Source organism: Gymnogyps californianus, chromosome 14 (assembly GCF_018139145.2).
Source record: "Gymnogyps californianus isolate 813 chromosome 14, ASM1813914v2, whole genome shotgun sequence".
Classification (NCBI taxonomy): domain Eukaryota; kingdom Metazoa; phylum Chordata; class Aves; order Accipitriformes; family Cathartidae; genus Gymnogyps; species Gymnogyps californianus.
The window spans coordinates 15633514-15649263 of NC_059484.1; the positions used below are offsets into that span (position 1 = coordinate 15633514).

The 15750-nt window shown below is 51.3% G+C and overlaps 1 protein-coding gene across 1 annotated transcript; it reads left to right on the forward strand.

The window, feature by feature from the left end:
* The first annotated feature begins 1139 nt into the window (after positions 1-1139).
* LOC127022057 (leukotriene C4 synthase-like) lies at positions 1140-5484 on the forward strand. The gene is made up of 5 exons (XM_050905467.1): positions 1140-1318; positions 2763-2862; positions 3952-4022; positions 4255-4336; positions 4721-5484. Exons 1-5 carry the CDS (start codon positions 1261-1263, stop codon positions 4845-4847), a joined length of 438 nt encoding a protein of 145 aa, XP_050761424.1. The 5' UTR covers positions 1140-1260; the 3' UTR covers positions 4848-5484.
* Positions 5485-15750: the final 10266 nt, after the last annotated feature.

The following is a 15750-nucleotide window of genomic DNA, read 5'->3' on the forward strand; positions in this document are numbered from 1 at the left end:
TGATGTTTGGAGAAATACTAAGCTGGGACATTGCTATAGCCTCTTCGGGTGCCTTTATCCCTTATAGAGAGGCAGAAAACTGGAACCAGCTTATTGCTTCTTAGGAAGTCTGTGGAGGACATCAGGCATACAATGTAATTTCTGTAAACTGCTTTAATCTGATCTTATTTTCTATAATAGTGACGTTTAACGATCACTTTGTCTTAACCTGCTTTCCTTTGTCCCTGGTCCGAAGGGAAAATTCTTCGAATGAGGGGGGAGGAAGGAAACAAAGCCGGCAGTCTCAGCAGCTCACAGCTGTGCCAGCTTTGGGCTGTTAGACAGGAATTAGCCGAGTGGGTGTCTCCTGATGTGTGAAAACATCATTTTCCTTTTGCTATATCCTGGTGAATTCTGCACCACCAGAATTTCAGTTTTTACCCACACAGAACTCTCTCTGGTGTTTACAACGAGAGTTAATTTGGCTGAGGATTGATCAGAAGCCTTAAAGGCACAACTCCCAGCCTTTCCAGTACAAGGGCCGGCTCTGAAACCCTCTCGGCGTCTGACAGTCATTCTGCAGGACCCATCCCCAAATAATGTATCACCGTGCAAGACAGATCTGTAGCTTTTATACTTTATCACATCCTGTCTTACCATTGCAGTGGGTTTTTCACTCGGGGGCTTTATTCGATGCTGTCTCAGTGTTGTAGCCGTAAGTCGCACTCTGTGCCCAACACACGCTTTCCAGAGCCCGCGCATGCAGTGATATGTGCCATGAAACGCTGCCTGTCCTGGTGCTCAAGCGGTGCAGAACAGCCCAAGCAGGGCTGCGGTTTCTCATGCAACATCAGCAAGAGGGATGTGCCTTGGCCTTCGTTAGGAGCCATTTTAAACCAGATGCCCCAGGGGGAGTGGATTGGTGGGCTGTTGAGATTTGTGCCCCCATTCACCTCCCAGTTCCCCTCTCTTATCTCTCACATGTTCGCTCTCTGCTGGCTTTCCCACTTCCTCCTAACTCATTCCTGGAAAAGGGAGGGTGGGAACGGAAATACTCCATTAGACCTCTCTCTGCTGATTTCCATTTCTACAGTGCATATGGTTAACGGGCAAGCCAGGCTCCTCCTATGTTTAAGCACCACATACAAATCTTCCCTGTTTAATTAGAGCAAACCTACGCTGCTAGCTACCACCACCAACTACCACAACAGCAAGGACTAAACGTGGCCAAAGGAGTTCCTGATCAAGAAATCAGATTTTCTAGGGTCTGGAAGAGTCAATATGTTGGATCAGATTCATCTGCTGGCTGCCGTGACAGTCCTGGGAGTCCTGGAGCAAGGTAGGGACCGTTGGATGCACATGCCCAAATACTTGCTGGGTCAGTCTACTGCACCTCCACTGATTTTCTTTCACTTCCATATTTCATTTCTGCTGTTGCACTGGCACTTCCCTGCTTTTCAGACAGTGGACTGATGTCTTGTCTGGGTTTTGAAAAGTATTCAACAAAATGAGTGCCTGGGAAGCCCTTCCTCTGAACTGACCTACCTCCTCAGTTCAGAAATTTCTTGGTAGATCTTCTCCTCTGCAAACATGTAGAATTTATTTCTTTGAAAAATGGGTTTACAGCAGTTCCTGAGGTTCGTGTAGATGTGTCGTGGTTTAACCCCAGCCAGCAACTAAGCACTACGCAGCTGCTCCCTCACTCCTCTGCCCTCCCAGTGGGACGGGGAGGAGAATGGGGGAAAAAAGGTAAAACTCGTGGGTTGAGATAAGAATGGTTTAATAACTAAAGTAAAATATAATACTAACAATAATAATAATGAAATATCATAACAATGATAATACTAGTAGTAATGAAAAGGAATATAACAAAAAAAGGGAAAAAAAGAAATAAAACTCAAGGAAACGACAAGGGATGCACAATGCAATTGCTCACCACCCACTGACCGACGCCCAAGCAGCAATCCACCCTCCCAGCCAACTCCCCCAGTTTGTATACTGGGCATGACGTTCCATGGTATGGAATATTCCTTTGGCTAGTTCAGGTCGGCTGCCCTGGCTGTGCTCCCTCCCAGCTTCTTGTGTACCTGCTTGCTGGCAGAGCATGGGAAACTGAAGAGTCCTTAACTTTGTATAAACACTACTTAGCAACAACTAAAACATCAGCGTGTTATCAACATTATTCTCACACTAAATCCAAAACACAGCACTGCACCAGCTACTAAGAAGAAAATTAACTTTATCCCAGCCGAAACCAGGACAAGACATTAGCACACAAAGAGCACTGCGGTGCAGAAAGGTGGAAGAACGGGCTGCGGTGAGTCACACAGAACATCTCCCAGCCGAGTTCCACACTGCATGACAATTTAATTCAGTGTCTGGGTGGCTTATCTGTGGCATCAGTTCCCTCCCTACTCAGCTATCAGGATTTAGAAGGGGAAAAAATTAAAGATTGAAAAAAACTTAAAATTGGCAGTAACAAAGTGCATCTGAACTGTGTAACAATTTCTATAGATAATAGATGATCTGTTAATTACGCAAGAGAGAAAGCAGATATCCGCTGGTGGTACGTGACTGCATGCTCCTCGCTTCACTGTTGCACTGGGTCATTCCTTTTCCTTGTCTGAAACGTATCTGGGATTTTCATCCAGCTTTCTCTGCTATGTGGGGGTGCAAGGTTAGGAGGAGACCACAGATCTTTTGCCCCTAGCTCTGGCAGTCTCCTGGCCCTACCGTGCCCAGCAGAGGACTGACCACTGCTACTTTTCTCTCTTTTGCTGCAGCCTACTTCTTCCTCCAGGTGATCCATGCCAGGAGGGTGTTCGGCATTTCTCCTCCAAAGATCTCAGGCCCACCTGAATTTGAGAGGATCTTTCGAGCACAGTAAGAAACTCCTATTACAAGATGCTTTCCAGATCTCATGTCTGACGGCAGTGCCCCTCCCCTGCTTTGCCATTTATTTCTCAGGACTGTAATTCAGCAGTTAGTTACTCACCTCCCTTGGGGTTAAGTTAATGGGCTTAAGAGTCAGCATCGAGACTGCGTTGGCTCATGAGTCCCAAACACACCAGCCATTGCTGATAGACACCACACAGAAATCTCTGCTGTACGGTGTAGGGCTGCTAAAGACAAAGTTGTGGGTGCCTGAGTCTTAGGCTGGTTTTAGCCAAGTGGTGTCAAAGCCTCAGGCAGCTTCAGCCCTGCTCTGAACCCCGCTCGCTGGGAAGGACAAGCTCCCAGAGAGATCTCAGCTGAGGCTGGTACAGGGATAACCACAATCCAGCATCTCTGCCATGACTTCTGTGCTAAGGCTGCAGGGGGGAGGGAAGCAGAGAGGGAGGAAGCTTCCACTTTTGCTTTAGCTGAGCACTGAAAAAAACCCAACCGGGCAGCAGGAGCAGGATCCCCTCAGCCATCCCCTTGTCTGCTCCTTTGCCAGCCGAGACTCAGCCTCATCCAGCATCTCTTGGTCCTACTGCTTTGTCTTTGGGGGACAGGGCATGGCATACAAACAATCCAAACAGCTAAGTGCTCCCTCCCACTCCTGCATGAAGCCCAAGCTGCTCTGGCCTTATCTGCTTAAGAGGCACTTCATCCTCAACGTGTCTGCAGCCTGCTGGGGCAGACCTTCCTTGCGGCTTTGGGGCTTTTACAGCAGAGTTTAAGCTGCAGCACTGGGGAAGGGGCAGTGGGGGTGGTTCACGGAGCCTTTCTGTGCACGGTCTGACCTGGGCATCTTTTACTTAATTTCTTGTGCCCTGGAGACCCCGTTCCTTCCACTGTTTAATTCCTGTGAATAAAGGTGGGACGAGAACTGTGGGGAAAGGTGCAAGCCTGGAGGCTTTTTATGGTGACATCAGCTCTAAAAACACCCTCTGGAAACAGCATCCAGCCTCTGGAAACTGCTAGGGAAAGTAAAAAACCATGATCTTCCTCCCTTCCCTTGTTTATGACCTTCCTCTTCCCTGCCAGGGTGAACTCCTCTGAGTATTTTCCCATTTTCCTGGCACTTCTGTGGCAGGCTGGACTCTTCTTCCATCAAGGTGAGAATAGCCTGTTACCTGGTTTGTCACTGGATCTGTTCCCCTGAGTGCTGGCTCAGTCCTCAGGTCCTGCTCACCTTCCAAACGATAAATTAGGCAGTAATTCTGTCTCTGATGGGAGGGTAGAGCCAGAGGACACAAAGCCTCTATTCCTTCACTTTGGGCTACCTGCTTGGCTCGATAGCTCTAAAAAGCCTTTGGAGATGGTCACTGTGATGTCTCTCAACTGCAGGTCTGGCTGCAGCCTTGGGTCTGCTCTATCTCTACACACGCTACTGCTACTTTATGGGATACAGGGCATCGTCCTCAAAAAGGTAAACACCTCTGCCAGCCTGGACTACGTGGTAACCCCTGGGGGTTTGCATTTGGGAACGTAATTTCGGGAAGCTCAGGACTCCCTCTGGCTGCCTCAGGGTCCCTGCATGACTCAGCCTTGCCGAGCTCTCCCCAGGGCATAATGTGGGCATGGGTACGGAGCTGGGGCCAGAGACACAGATACGGGGCAAGGCCGGAGCTGCCCCGAGCCCTTGCAGGGGTGTGTGTGCTCCCTCGAGGCAGGAGCAGGGCATGGGACCCCACGCAGGGGACAGGGGACAGCCAGGGGCTGCCTTTCCACCCCCCTTCTCCCGGGAGGAAGGGACTGTTCCCAGGTGAGAGCAGCAGTGCTCGGTCTCAGCAGGGTCCCTCTCCTCCACCAGGCTCGCCCCGATATACTTTAGCACTGGAGTTCTCTGGATTCTCGTTGCAGCGTCAGCCCTGGGCATCTTGCATTTCTTCCTCTCTCACTACGTGGGGCTGAACGTCCTCCAGCTTCTCACAGCGTGACCCGCTCCTCTGTCCCTCATCGGTGTCCTGGCCTTGAGTCCTGCTCCCTCCTGCCCATGGTAACAGACTGGCTGTACCTAATACAGCACAAGCAACAAATCCACCCTCAGCTGAGTTTTTAACACCTCCCTGCCCGCTGCCCAGCACCGGCACAAGCTGCTGAGCTCTTCAAGAGGTATTTTTCCCCCACAGCACTCTTTGTGCCAAGCGCTCCATATCTGGCAGCTCCATCATGCCTGATGCGGAAACAACACTCCAAAACAAGGAGAATTTTATGAAAACTGGACACATAAAAGCAAACTCATCTCAGCCTGAGCTTCCCAGTGTGCTGCCCCAGGGAATCACTGTGTGTTCCCCTTCCTCCAGCAGCTCTGCCTTCAGCCCTGGCACTGAACGTGAGTTCATGCCAGTTTTCCAAGGCCCACACCTAAGAAAGGCATTTGTTTGAAACCAGATGTGGGCTGGAGCATAACGAAAGAGGCAAGGGATAAACAGGAGCAGCCATCAACATGTTGTGTGAAAGTCTATTAGTGCCCTCGTAACGGTTATTAGCCATTGCCTGTGGGCGATATTGTAAATCAGACTGCGCAAATTCATAACCACTACTGCATGTATAACGGAATACTGCTGAGCGACAACGTGCACAAATAAAAACGCACTGAGCTTGCTGTGCTGGATGTCTCCTTGTGGGTCTGCAACTAGCAGAGGACAAAAACGCGGGTGTTTGAGCACGAGGTGGCTGCCTCGGTTTCCCTGCTGTGCAGTGCAACGCAGCCTGCAACCCTACGTCCTGTGGGAGGAGAGCTCTGAGTAGGGAGAAGCTGATTTTCAGAGGTGCTGAGCTCCCGGACTGGGGGCTGAGCCGCTCAGCACCAAACAGTGGTCCCCAGTGGGTGGTTTGCCTGGTGCTCGGGTCCCCCTCCGGGCTTGGCCCCCCCACGGCAGGAAGGGCTGGATTTGCATGGGAGCCCTGCGTTCACAACGCTGATGCTTTTGGCCATCGGTCCGCTCATGTTAGCGACACAGCTTAGAAAACACCAGCAGTGCTCCGTGCCATTGTCACAGGGGGATTTCACACCAAAACCCGAGCGCGAAAATAACTGCATTGACATGCTGCCAGTCTAACCACATTTTAAAGCCCGCTGTCCTCTCCTCCCTTCCCCAGCAGTAGGCATATCTAGACTGTAAGAACAAAAGGCAGGGGTTTTTTGGAAGAAGTGATTAATTTTTCACATTGTTTCATTTCCTTCCCTGCATTTTAAATTGGCTTATCCAGCAAAGCCCCCAGCCCGTTTCCCTTTCGGGCTCTCCTGCCTTGGAGTCATGCTGCCGTGTTGAAGTTGGCAAACACTGCAGGGAAAGGCTTAAATCCAAACAAAAATAACTGTGCAGCGCTTGCTTCTGCAAAGTTGTCGGTGCAGTGGGGCCCCATCCTCACAGGAACCCCCAGGTGTCACAGCAAGATAAACAACAACAAAATAACTTTTTTTCTAGCAGCTTTGGTAAAACACTTTGGAAAGGCTGAGCATCATTTAACCCCAGCTGTGCCTTAGCAAGGCCGGGAGGAACAGACATGCCACCTGCCCCCAGTGAGATTTTACTTAGCCTTTACATTAACAATTCCCACCATCTCCTGAAGTTAATTCTCAGTCCTCACCTTTTTACCAGCATAACCAGTCACCTCCCAGAGGGTTAATACAGAAGAACCAGCCCCAGCTGCCGGTGCAGGTCCTTGCTCCGTGTCAAAACCCTGCTGTCTTGGGTTAGTCCAAGGGGGTGCTTGCCGGTTCTGCAGACACAACCTCCATCTTTTACCCTGCAACTAGTTTTCTAACCCCGCCGTATCGGCCTGGAGCCACTATGCACCTCAGCCCTGCTTACCTCTGCTCTGTGTGTGACAGGGCTGCAGAATGACTCAGAGGAGGGAAGTTAATGATTCAGCAGTGAGGCTGTGGCAAGCTGGCTTCTCCCCTTGGATGCACAGGGGACCATTAAAAATCCTGGCGCAGCACAGCCAGGCTCTGGCCTCGTGTCCTGGTTTTGGCTAGGACAGAGTTAATTTTCTTCCTAGTAGCTGGTACAGTGCTGTGTTTTGGATTTAGTAGGAAAAGAATGTTGATCACACACTGATGTTTTTAGTTGTTGCTAAGTAGTGTTTATACTAAGTCAAGGATTTTTCAGCTTCTCATGCCCAGCCAGCAAGAAGGCTGGAGGGGCACAAGAAGCTGGGAGGGGACACCATCAGGACAGCTGACCCAAACTGGCCAAAGAGCTATTCCATACCATATGACATCATGCCCACTATATAAACTGGGGGGAGTTAACTGGGAGGGGGGAACGCGGCTCGGGAACTAACTGGGCATCGGTCAACGAGTGGTGAGCAATTGCATTGTGCACCACTTGCTTTGTATAGTTTAATTCTTTTAGTATTGCTATTGTCATATTATTATTATCATTATCATTGTTTTTCATTCCTTTCTGTCCTATTAAACTGTCTTTATCTCAACTCACAGGGTTTTTTTTTCCTGATTCTCTCGCCCATCCCAGGGGTGGGGGGGCAGTGAGCGAGCAGCTGCGTGGTGCTTAGCTGCCGGCTGGGGTTAAACCACGACACCTCGGCTGCCTGCTGTCGCTAGTTCTGCCACAGAAAAACTTCCCAGCACATCAGCCCCTTCAAACAATTGTCAGAGGGGTCGTTTCAGGTGCCTCCAGCAGAAGGAAAGCTCCTCCCGTCCACCCAGGGATGCTGTCATTACTCTGCCACTTCATAACTGTCATCAAAGAAAATCACTTTGCACCAGACCATGGTTCAACGATGCAGTCAATGGTTTCAGGATTTACCCAATTCAAAATGCTGCTGCCACACAGCACGTTGCACCGGTGCTGTATGAAACCACTTTGCCCACTTGAATCTGCTACAGAGATGCTGAGGAGCCAGTTTTGGACTGGCCGGGTGTGTGCTGGTGGGACAGTGTCTGCCCGTGCCACCCCAACGTTACGCGGCTCCAGGGTCACCATCCAGCTGGTGTGAAGACCGTCCTGTGAGCTCCAGTTTAACGGCAATCCAACCGCCCAGCAGCACTGGTACTGCTGCATGGCCGATTGCAGAACCGCAACTTCCACTGCTGAGAGGGTTCCTCGTTGCTGCTGAGGCAGCTGCGGGCTCACTGCTGCTCCCGTCCCCGGCTGCCCGCTCCTCACCTTCTGCGCTCCCTCCTGCCCGGCCTCGTGGGAGCCGTGATGGGGGGAGCTGACCCACGAAGCCAGCTCAGCTCCCCCCACCTGGGGATTTGTGTCCTGGCTTAATTTTCTTCTGGTCTGGTGAGCTAAACTGGCTGAGGGAAGAGCCGGGTGAGGGGGGCACGGCTGCGCTGGCAGCAGAGCTGAGGCCGGGCTGCTGCGCCCGCAGTTTAAGGGGGCAGAGGAACTCCCGGCTGTGCCTCAGCCCGCTCGTACCTCCCCAGGCCCTTCCCCGGCCTCCGCAAGCTCCGGCAGCGAGCCCTGCCCGCCCCGCGCCGCTTTCCTCCCCGGGCTCCGGCCGCCGCCGCTCGGGAGAGGGCGCCGGTGCCACGCCGCTGCGGCCGCCGGGCCGGCGGGGGGGGGGGGGCGACAGCCGGGCCGGGGGGACCGAGGGGACCGGGGGGTATCTGAGGGGGCCCGCCGCCTGTGCCAGAGGCGTCGGTCGCTGCACCCTAAGAGGTGCTCAGGGCATCACTGGCTGTACCCCAAGACATGCCTAGGGCAGCGTTCACGCAGGCTGCCTGCACCCAGAGCCATGGCCGTGGTGGCACTCGTGCACAAACCCTCCTGCTTCAAGTTTCATCTGTGCTGGGCCAGGCCCTGGTATTAAGGTTATTGGGGTGCGGGAGTCCTGGAGCCTCACAGAAATCTCCTGGAGATGGCTTACGACAGACACAAGAGCCCCCTGCAAACGCTTTACGGATTCCCGAACTCCTCCCTGCTTCCTCCCCTTACAGCTGCCAGTTCAGCGTCAGCAACGGGGAGGAAAAAGTTTGCGTGAGATATTTGGAAGCAAATCCACTCTGATACTGCCACAGTCTCCCAGGTGAAGCAGCCAGCCAGATGGGAGGCCAGCAGAGAGCAAAGGAAACCTGCAGAACCAGCGAGAACTTTTTTATCACAAGAAACGTAGAGGCTGAACTTGTAAACAAGCCTCCGTCCCCCAATGGGGCTTGTTCCCACGCAAGCAAACGAGCAATGATGAAACTGCACAGCTCTGTCCCACCGACGGAGCAACTCCCATCTGCTGTAGGGATCACCGGTGCAAGCGTTCCCATTTCTGTGTTTGCAGGAACCTAGCCAGGTTCCCATAAGGCTTTTGTACCACGTTGCAGAAGTTTGTAGCTTATTTTTATCTTGAAAACTTCAAGGGCGCCCACATGTACTTTCCTACCCGTCATGTGACGGCCCGTGCAGGATATGTGCACAGACATGTCTGGTGCGCAGACAACGGCGGGTTTACACGCGGCCCCCAGCACCGAAATGCTGTGCCCTGGGACCAGGGAAAAAACGCACCCACGCACCTGAGCCCAAGGAAGAGCACCCCAGTCCCTCCGGAGCATGGCTTGGTGGGACGGACGGAGCACACACTTGAATTTCCCCAAGAAGCAGCACTGCTAACTTTCTTTGGGGGTGTGTTTGGGAGGGGAAGGGCCTGTGGGGCTGGGAGAGGAGGGTGCAGCTGGTGGCCCTGGCTTTGTGGTACTGGCATGTCACCCAGGTTTCCATAGCACCAGCATCCCAAACACAGGGCCAAGGGGAGGGAAAGAAGTAGGTCAGACTGGGCTAACAATACCCAGACATGTCTATCTGCGGCTCAGTCTGATCCGGGAAAGGGGGTGAAGCAGAGGAGAAAGGGAGAGGGAAAGGAGAAAAAAAAGAAAAAAAGGAAAACACAAAGTGTCCATAGTTCGAGCAATGCATTTCTTTCCCTCAGAAAAATAAGGACCTTTTAAAGCCACCTTTGTGTATCAGTACTGAGAGACCGAGCCTAGCACCCACCTCCTGCCCATCTGACAACAGACTACAAGGGAATTCAAATGCTAATTTGGAGCCAGACTTCTCAATGGGTCTTTATTTCTGCAGCAGCTCCAGGATCCGAGCTCTGGGGAACCAGCCCGCTGGAGCTGTGAGGATGCTAGTCTCCAGACCAGTACTGTGGGATGCTTTCCTTTCCCCTCGCCATTCCTCATCCTGATTTTGTTACCCCTTTGTCTTAGTTTTACTTGTTTACATTCAAGTGACTTCAAGGGCAAGGAAAAAGAAAGGCAGGCACACTGGAGTTGTGTAACTGAAATAATCACGGTAGTGACCCATTTTATGTGCTGAGTCTGCAGAGGCCGCAACAGCGGTTTTGGTGCTTGCCTGCGTGCAGTACGGTCATTTTGAATGATGTGTCCATCAATGCCAGAACTGAGAAGAACATTATGGGCAGTAAGACCCAGAACCCTCTTGATCCGAGTAATGGACGCACAGATCCGTGGGGTGTGTGACAGAGCAAGACCAGAGGAAGGAGTGCTTTGCTCAGGGGGAATCGGAGGGTGTAGGTGCAAGAGCACAACCCTCACTGGAGAGACTGAGATGGACTGGGGTGAAGAGTGTGACTGTGGCTGACCTGTGTCATACCTGCAGTTTGAGAGCACCGTGTTTGGCTTGAACGCTGCACCATCGCAGAAGAGACGCAGCCGTGGATGGAGGCACAGGGTGTTTCAGACAGGCCTGTGAGAGCTGGACCCTCACCCGCAGGAAAATACTCTCTTTACATTACCACAGGCCACAGCCCTATGCAGTAAAAACCATTCCTGGATTAGATAGTGGGGTAAAATCCAAGCAAAAACAAAGCTATGTGCCACTTTGTATGTTAGCAGGCAAGACAAGGGAGGCCAGGAAAATGCACACTCTAGGGTTACAATTTGCCTCATCTTCATCAGTTTTATACCTTCCAGCATAATGACTTGTAAGAGAGCACCAAGAATTCATCTTTCCCCTGGTGAGGGCAGAGCCACAGTATATGCAAGGTGGACAGGGCTTAACATGCCCTTTTGTGAATGCCCTCCCTCCAAAGGAAAACTTACACATTTGCTGTGGTAGCTTAGGAAAGAGCATGCCCAGCTCCAGCCGCGGCCGATGCTGTGCCCGAGTCTGTGTTCAGGGATTTGCAGGGTCTAAGAGCTGAAGACAAAAGTGAGGTAGGAAGAGCAAAAGTAGGGTCAGCACTCAGGAGGACTCACAGAGCACTTCTGGAGTGAGAGAACAGAAGAGGATCTGTGCCAGCAGCATGTGCATCAACTGCTTTGACATTGCACTACTTGATAAGAGAAAGCTGGGTGACCCCAAACAGCTAAGGCAATGTTACCTGCAAGAGGTGGAAGTCGGGGATCATCGTGTCAGCAAGGACGAAACCAGTGAGCTGCTGTGGTCACTGCTCCTGAGCCTGCAGTTGGTGAGTGGCTAAAATAGGCTCCATTTCATGAACACGGGTGGCTAGAATAACAAGAGCTCAGGCACTGTGTTATCTGCCCTGACAGATACGGCAGCACGCTCTCCCAAGACTGGACTCAGTGACCCCACTGTAAAGTATTTACAGCTTTACAGCTCATTCTCCTTCTGGGAGGGTATAAGGAAACGCAGACAAGGCTTGTTGCAAGGGACGCAAATGGACACTTGCCCACCTCTCTCTTGGCAGGTACATGGCTGAACTGCCAAAGAGCTGTAAATGTTCTGCCTGAGCAAAGAAACCTTCTCGGAGAGCAGCCTGATGAGCTCAGTACAGCACTGCATGGCCAGATGGCTTCTGGATCAGAGCTGACTCATGCCCACCTAGCTCAGAGTGAGGCAAAACATGCAGATACCTAAAGTACGCTGGTAGAAGACACCTTTTCTACTGCTGGAACTAGCTAGCTGTATCAGTAAAAAGCAAAAGGTATTCTGCCAGCTGCCATAATTATAATGGTACAAAACTGAAATGGTAACAGGCCCGAGTTACACTGATGAACAGAAAAGCATCAGACAGGTGAACTCCCAACTGAGCCCCGAGAGAATGCGATCACCGAGGGAGCAGAACAGAGGCAATTCTTCCATTTCCTTTTGATAAAGGATGGTGAGCATAAGCTGTGGATATGCTAGTGGTATAAAGGGAAGGGTGATAGATTCAAACAGTACAGCAGTGGCCTCAGAGAGGAGGGATTTGGGTATCTGTTTTTCACTAAAGCAGTGTCTATCAACCCCTCCAATTGGTTTCCAGACTGACTAGGCTTCTTAGTGAACTACAGATTAGGAAAGGTGGGAAACGTGAGCTCTGCCCAGTCTCTGCTGCAGACCACCATTTTCAGAGTGATGAATAATGATAAAAAAGGTGAAAAGGAAGAAAGCAAAGGTGAAGTGTAACCAAAAAGCCTCTTAAATTGCCCAAAGCAAAAGCGAGAGGGAGGCTGCATTAGCAAAGCTGTGAATTGGCAGCATTAGCAGATGATGAACGTGGCCGTGTTATCTAATATGGTAGAACACACATCATGCATATTTAATAGCATTGTTTAGCTTGTATTTGTCACAGCATCACAGCTAGAGGCTGTTTCTAAAGCCATGGGTAGCGACAGAAAGGTTATAATTGAATTCTAGGGCCTTTGACGGGAGGTCACACATACAGAGAAACCTACAAAGCTTTGGTAGTATAAGACTTCCATGCATTCCCCGTTTTCAGACCTCAGATGATAAAGCAAGTCAGCTGCTAGCGGTATTTGTTGAGAGTTAATCAGGTTTGCAGATTAACTGTAAGATCCTGAATTATACATGCTTATATGCAAACGTGAGGAACATGCAACACATGTAGCTGAGACATGAAGGATGAAGCTTATGACGGAGCCAGAAGAACAAATGGGTAACATCTAGCTATGAAAGAGAGAAAGGGAAGGCGCATACAGCGATGGGGTCAGGATGATGGATAATGAGTTCTGTCATCTTTTCAGAGCAGGTATTTAAACTCTGATCACTGTTCTCTTCTCCCTGAAATGGCAAATGCTGACCCATAAAAGAATTATTGGTAATTATTTTTTGCATTGCAATAATATCTCCAAAATCTATTCTGAAATCAGCATCTGCATCACTTCCAGACACGCAAAGTGTCTCCATATGCTTAGATGCCTATAAAACCCTTGAATCAGAGCTGCAGATTTTCTCCGTTATTTTCTTGCCCAGGAAAGAAACTTAAGCAAGCTAACAAATAGAGATTTATGGCTGGTACCAAACAGAAATGTCCTGAGCAGGTAGCAGGCTTCAAGAAGAGCTTTACTTTGGTCCAGCTTAACACTTAACACGTCTACTCAGCTTTATGCATCTCTTTGCAGGTTGGACCGGTGCTCATGCTGTCCTGGTGCGGGTCTCTGCTCCCAGCCTCGCTCACCGGGAACTTTGAGGGAATTGGGGATGTTGCACAGGGGCTGTGTGACTATCTGGCAGATCACTTCTCCAGCAGATTTCTACCCAGGAGGCTACCTCTTTGCCCATTTTCTACCAGACTGACTACAAAACCTGGCAGGCTGAGCTCAGCTTAGATTACAGCCCTCCCCAGGCTGACTTGAACGAGGTGAAATTTATCTTCTGGGAATGCAAGTGGGAAAATGAGAGCAGCTCCTCTCCCCAGCAGTCTGGGCAGCAGGTGAGCCTTTCCCCTTCGCAGGAATGGGCCAGTGAAATTCTGAAGTAGAACAAAGCCCTTTCAGAGAAAAACAAGTACCTGAAGCTGCAGCTCGAGTTGGTGACAGACATGCTGACAGACACACTACAGTTCAGCTGTGTCTGCTGGAGAGGAACGTACAGGTGTCAGGCTGGCACCATAAAACAAAAAAGCCAGGTAAACTGATGATGCCTGAGTCCTAGAAGAAATCATGGAAGCAAGACCTGGAAGTTTACATGCGTAAAATACATACATAGTTGTTTCCTTGCTCAAGAAACCTAATAAAATCCTGCATCAGATGTTTCCAGCAAGATTTTTATCCCCTATCTCATTCTTTGCAAGTGCTCACATACCATGGGACTACCCTTCCTTGCAAAAGCACTTACCAGAGATGGCCTCTCAGGAAAAGGGCTGCTGCTGTTAACAATAACTCCACTTGAATTGTTAATTATTTTCATCTTTCAAACACCGCATATACGTTGGCTAATTATAACTCTTCTGATAACTATTTATGTCTTTGTTTGCCTCTGCTGTTCACAGTCACGTTCTTCCCCTAGAAGTGGCTGTACCCAGCTTCCTGTTGGATGTGTCAAGTTTCAAGGCAGGCGGGTATTTTGCCTACACTTAATAGCAATTACATATTTGAAAAAAAGTCGTATGACCTTTCTTCTAACACTGGAAGAATATGCATGCAGCAGAACTTCTTCCCGGTGTGAACACAGGATGATTTTAATTTCCTAAGAGACGTCTAAAGAGAGAAGTTACGTCAGAATGCTGACTACAATAAACATACAATCAAGAAAATATTAGGCAAACCAGGCTTTATTTATCACTGAAAATTAGATAGCAAGAAATCAGCCAGTACAGCCCTCTTCAAAGCCATGAAGTCACATGGATCATGATGTGTAAACAACAGAGAACCCATTTTCTGTCGTTATTCAAATGCAGTAATGGGGACTAAAAAGACCAATCAGACTAATAAAATGACACATAGTAAATGTACCCCAGTGTATGATTATTAATATACATTATAAGAAGACAAAAATTATCATTAACTCACTGTTAGAAATGCAAAGGCTTGAACAGGGATTAGCAAAGGGATTTGCTTTACACTAATCACTCAGAAACAAAGCTGTGAATAGATGCCACACCTCCACAGTCCTAAGGTCACCACTTATCTGTTCAATCGCACTGGCTCCCTTACAGCTATTTTAATCTAAAGTTGTTTTAGCTAATGATTCTTCGTAACAGTATTTTGCAAAGGGGATTGGTCTGGTTAGGCATAGGGCGAAGGGACTGCAGGGTGCAGAGGGCATGTGAGAGCGGCCATTCCTATCACCCTGCCAGGGCACTCGGTGATTTCCAATCGGAGATCTAGCAAACCAACCTGCCTGCATTCAAGCCCAAACAAACAGTCACTCTGAAAGCAGGATCTAGAAAGGTCAGGGCTGGCAGATTTTCAGTCGCTGCCGCTACTATCCCCATTGTTAGCATTTCCGTGCCAGGGCTCGCAAAAACCGTCATTCGGAGGGTGCGAGGGCAGCCCGACGAAGGCCTTCCTCGCAGCCCAGGCCCCGGCCTGCCCGCTCCGCACGGACGCCATCTCGGCGCGGAGCCTCCCGCAGGCCGCGCCTCACCCTGCCCGGCCGTGCAGGCCTCGCTCCTTCCCCCGCGCCTCCGGGGCGGGCAGCGCGGCCTGACACCCCCCCTCCTCCCCCCCGGCGGAGAGGCCTGCGGCCTGCTCCCCGCCGTACGGGCCCGACCAGGCCGCTCGGCGCCCGCCCCGGCGGGAGGGGGCCCGTGCCCCGTCGTGTGTCCCGTCCTCCCCCCCCCCCCCCCGCCGCGGCGGGAGGCGGAGCCCAGCCCACCTGACGGCGGCGGCAGCGGCGGGCGCTGCTGCAGTGCGCGGAGCCGCCGATCCCCGCTGGCCGCCGGAGCTCCGCGGCCGCAGCCCGCCGTGAGCGGGGGTGCTGGGGCGGGGGTGTGTGTGTGTGTGTGTGTGCGGGGACGGGGAGCGATCGGCGCGGCGGGCGGGGAGGGACAAAGCCGCCGCCATGTTTGGGGTTTGGGTAGAAAAACAGGCGAGGCGGGCCCTCGAGCCGGGGGGGGGGGTGTGTCGAACCCGGCCCGCCGGGCTGGTGCGGGGGCGGCGGCGGGGTGCGCGGGGGCTCGTCACCCCCAACCGCCCGCCGCGGCCGTTGCGGGACCCCC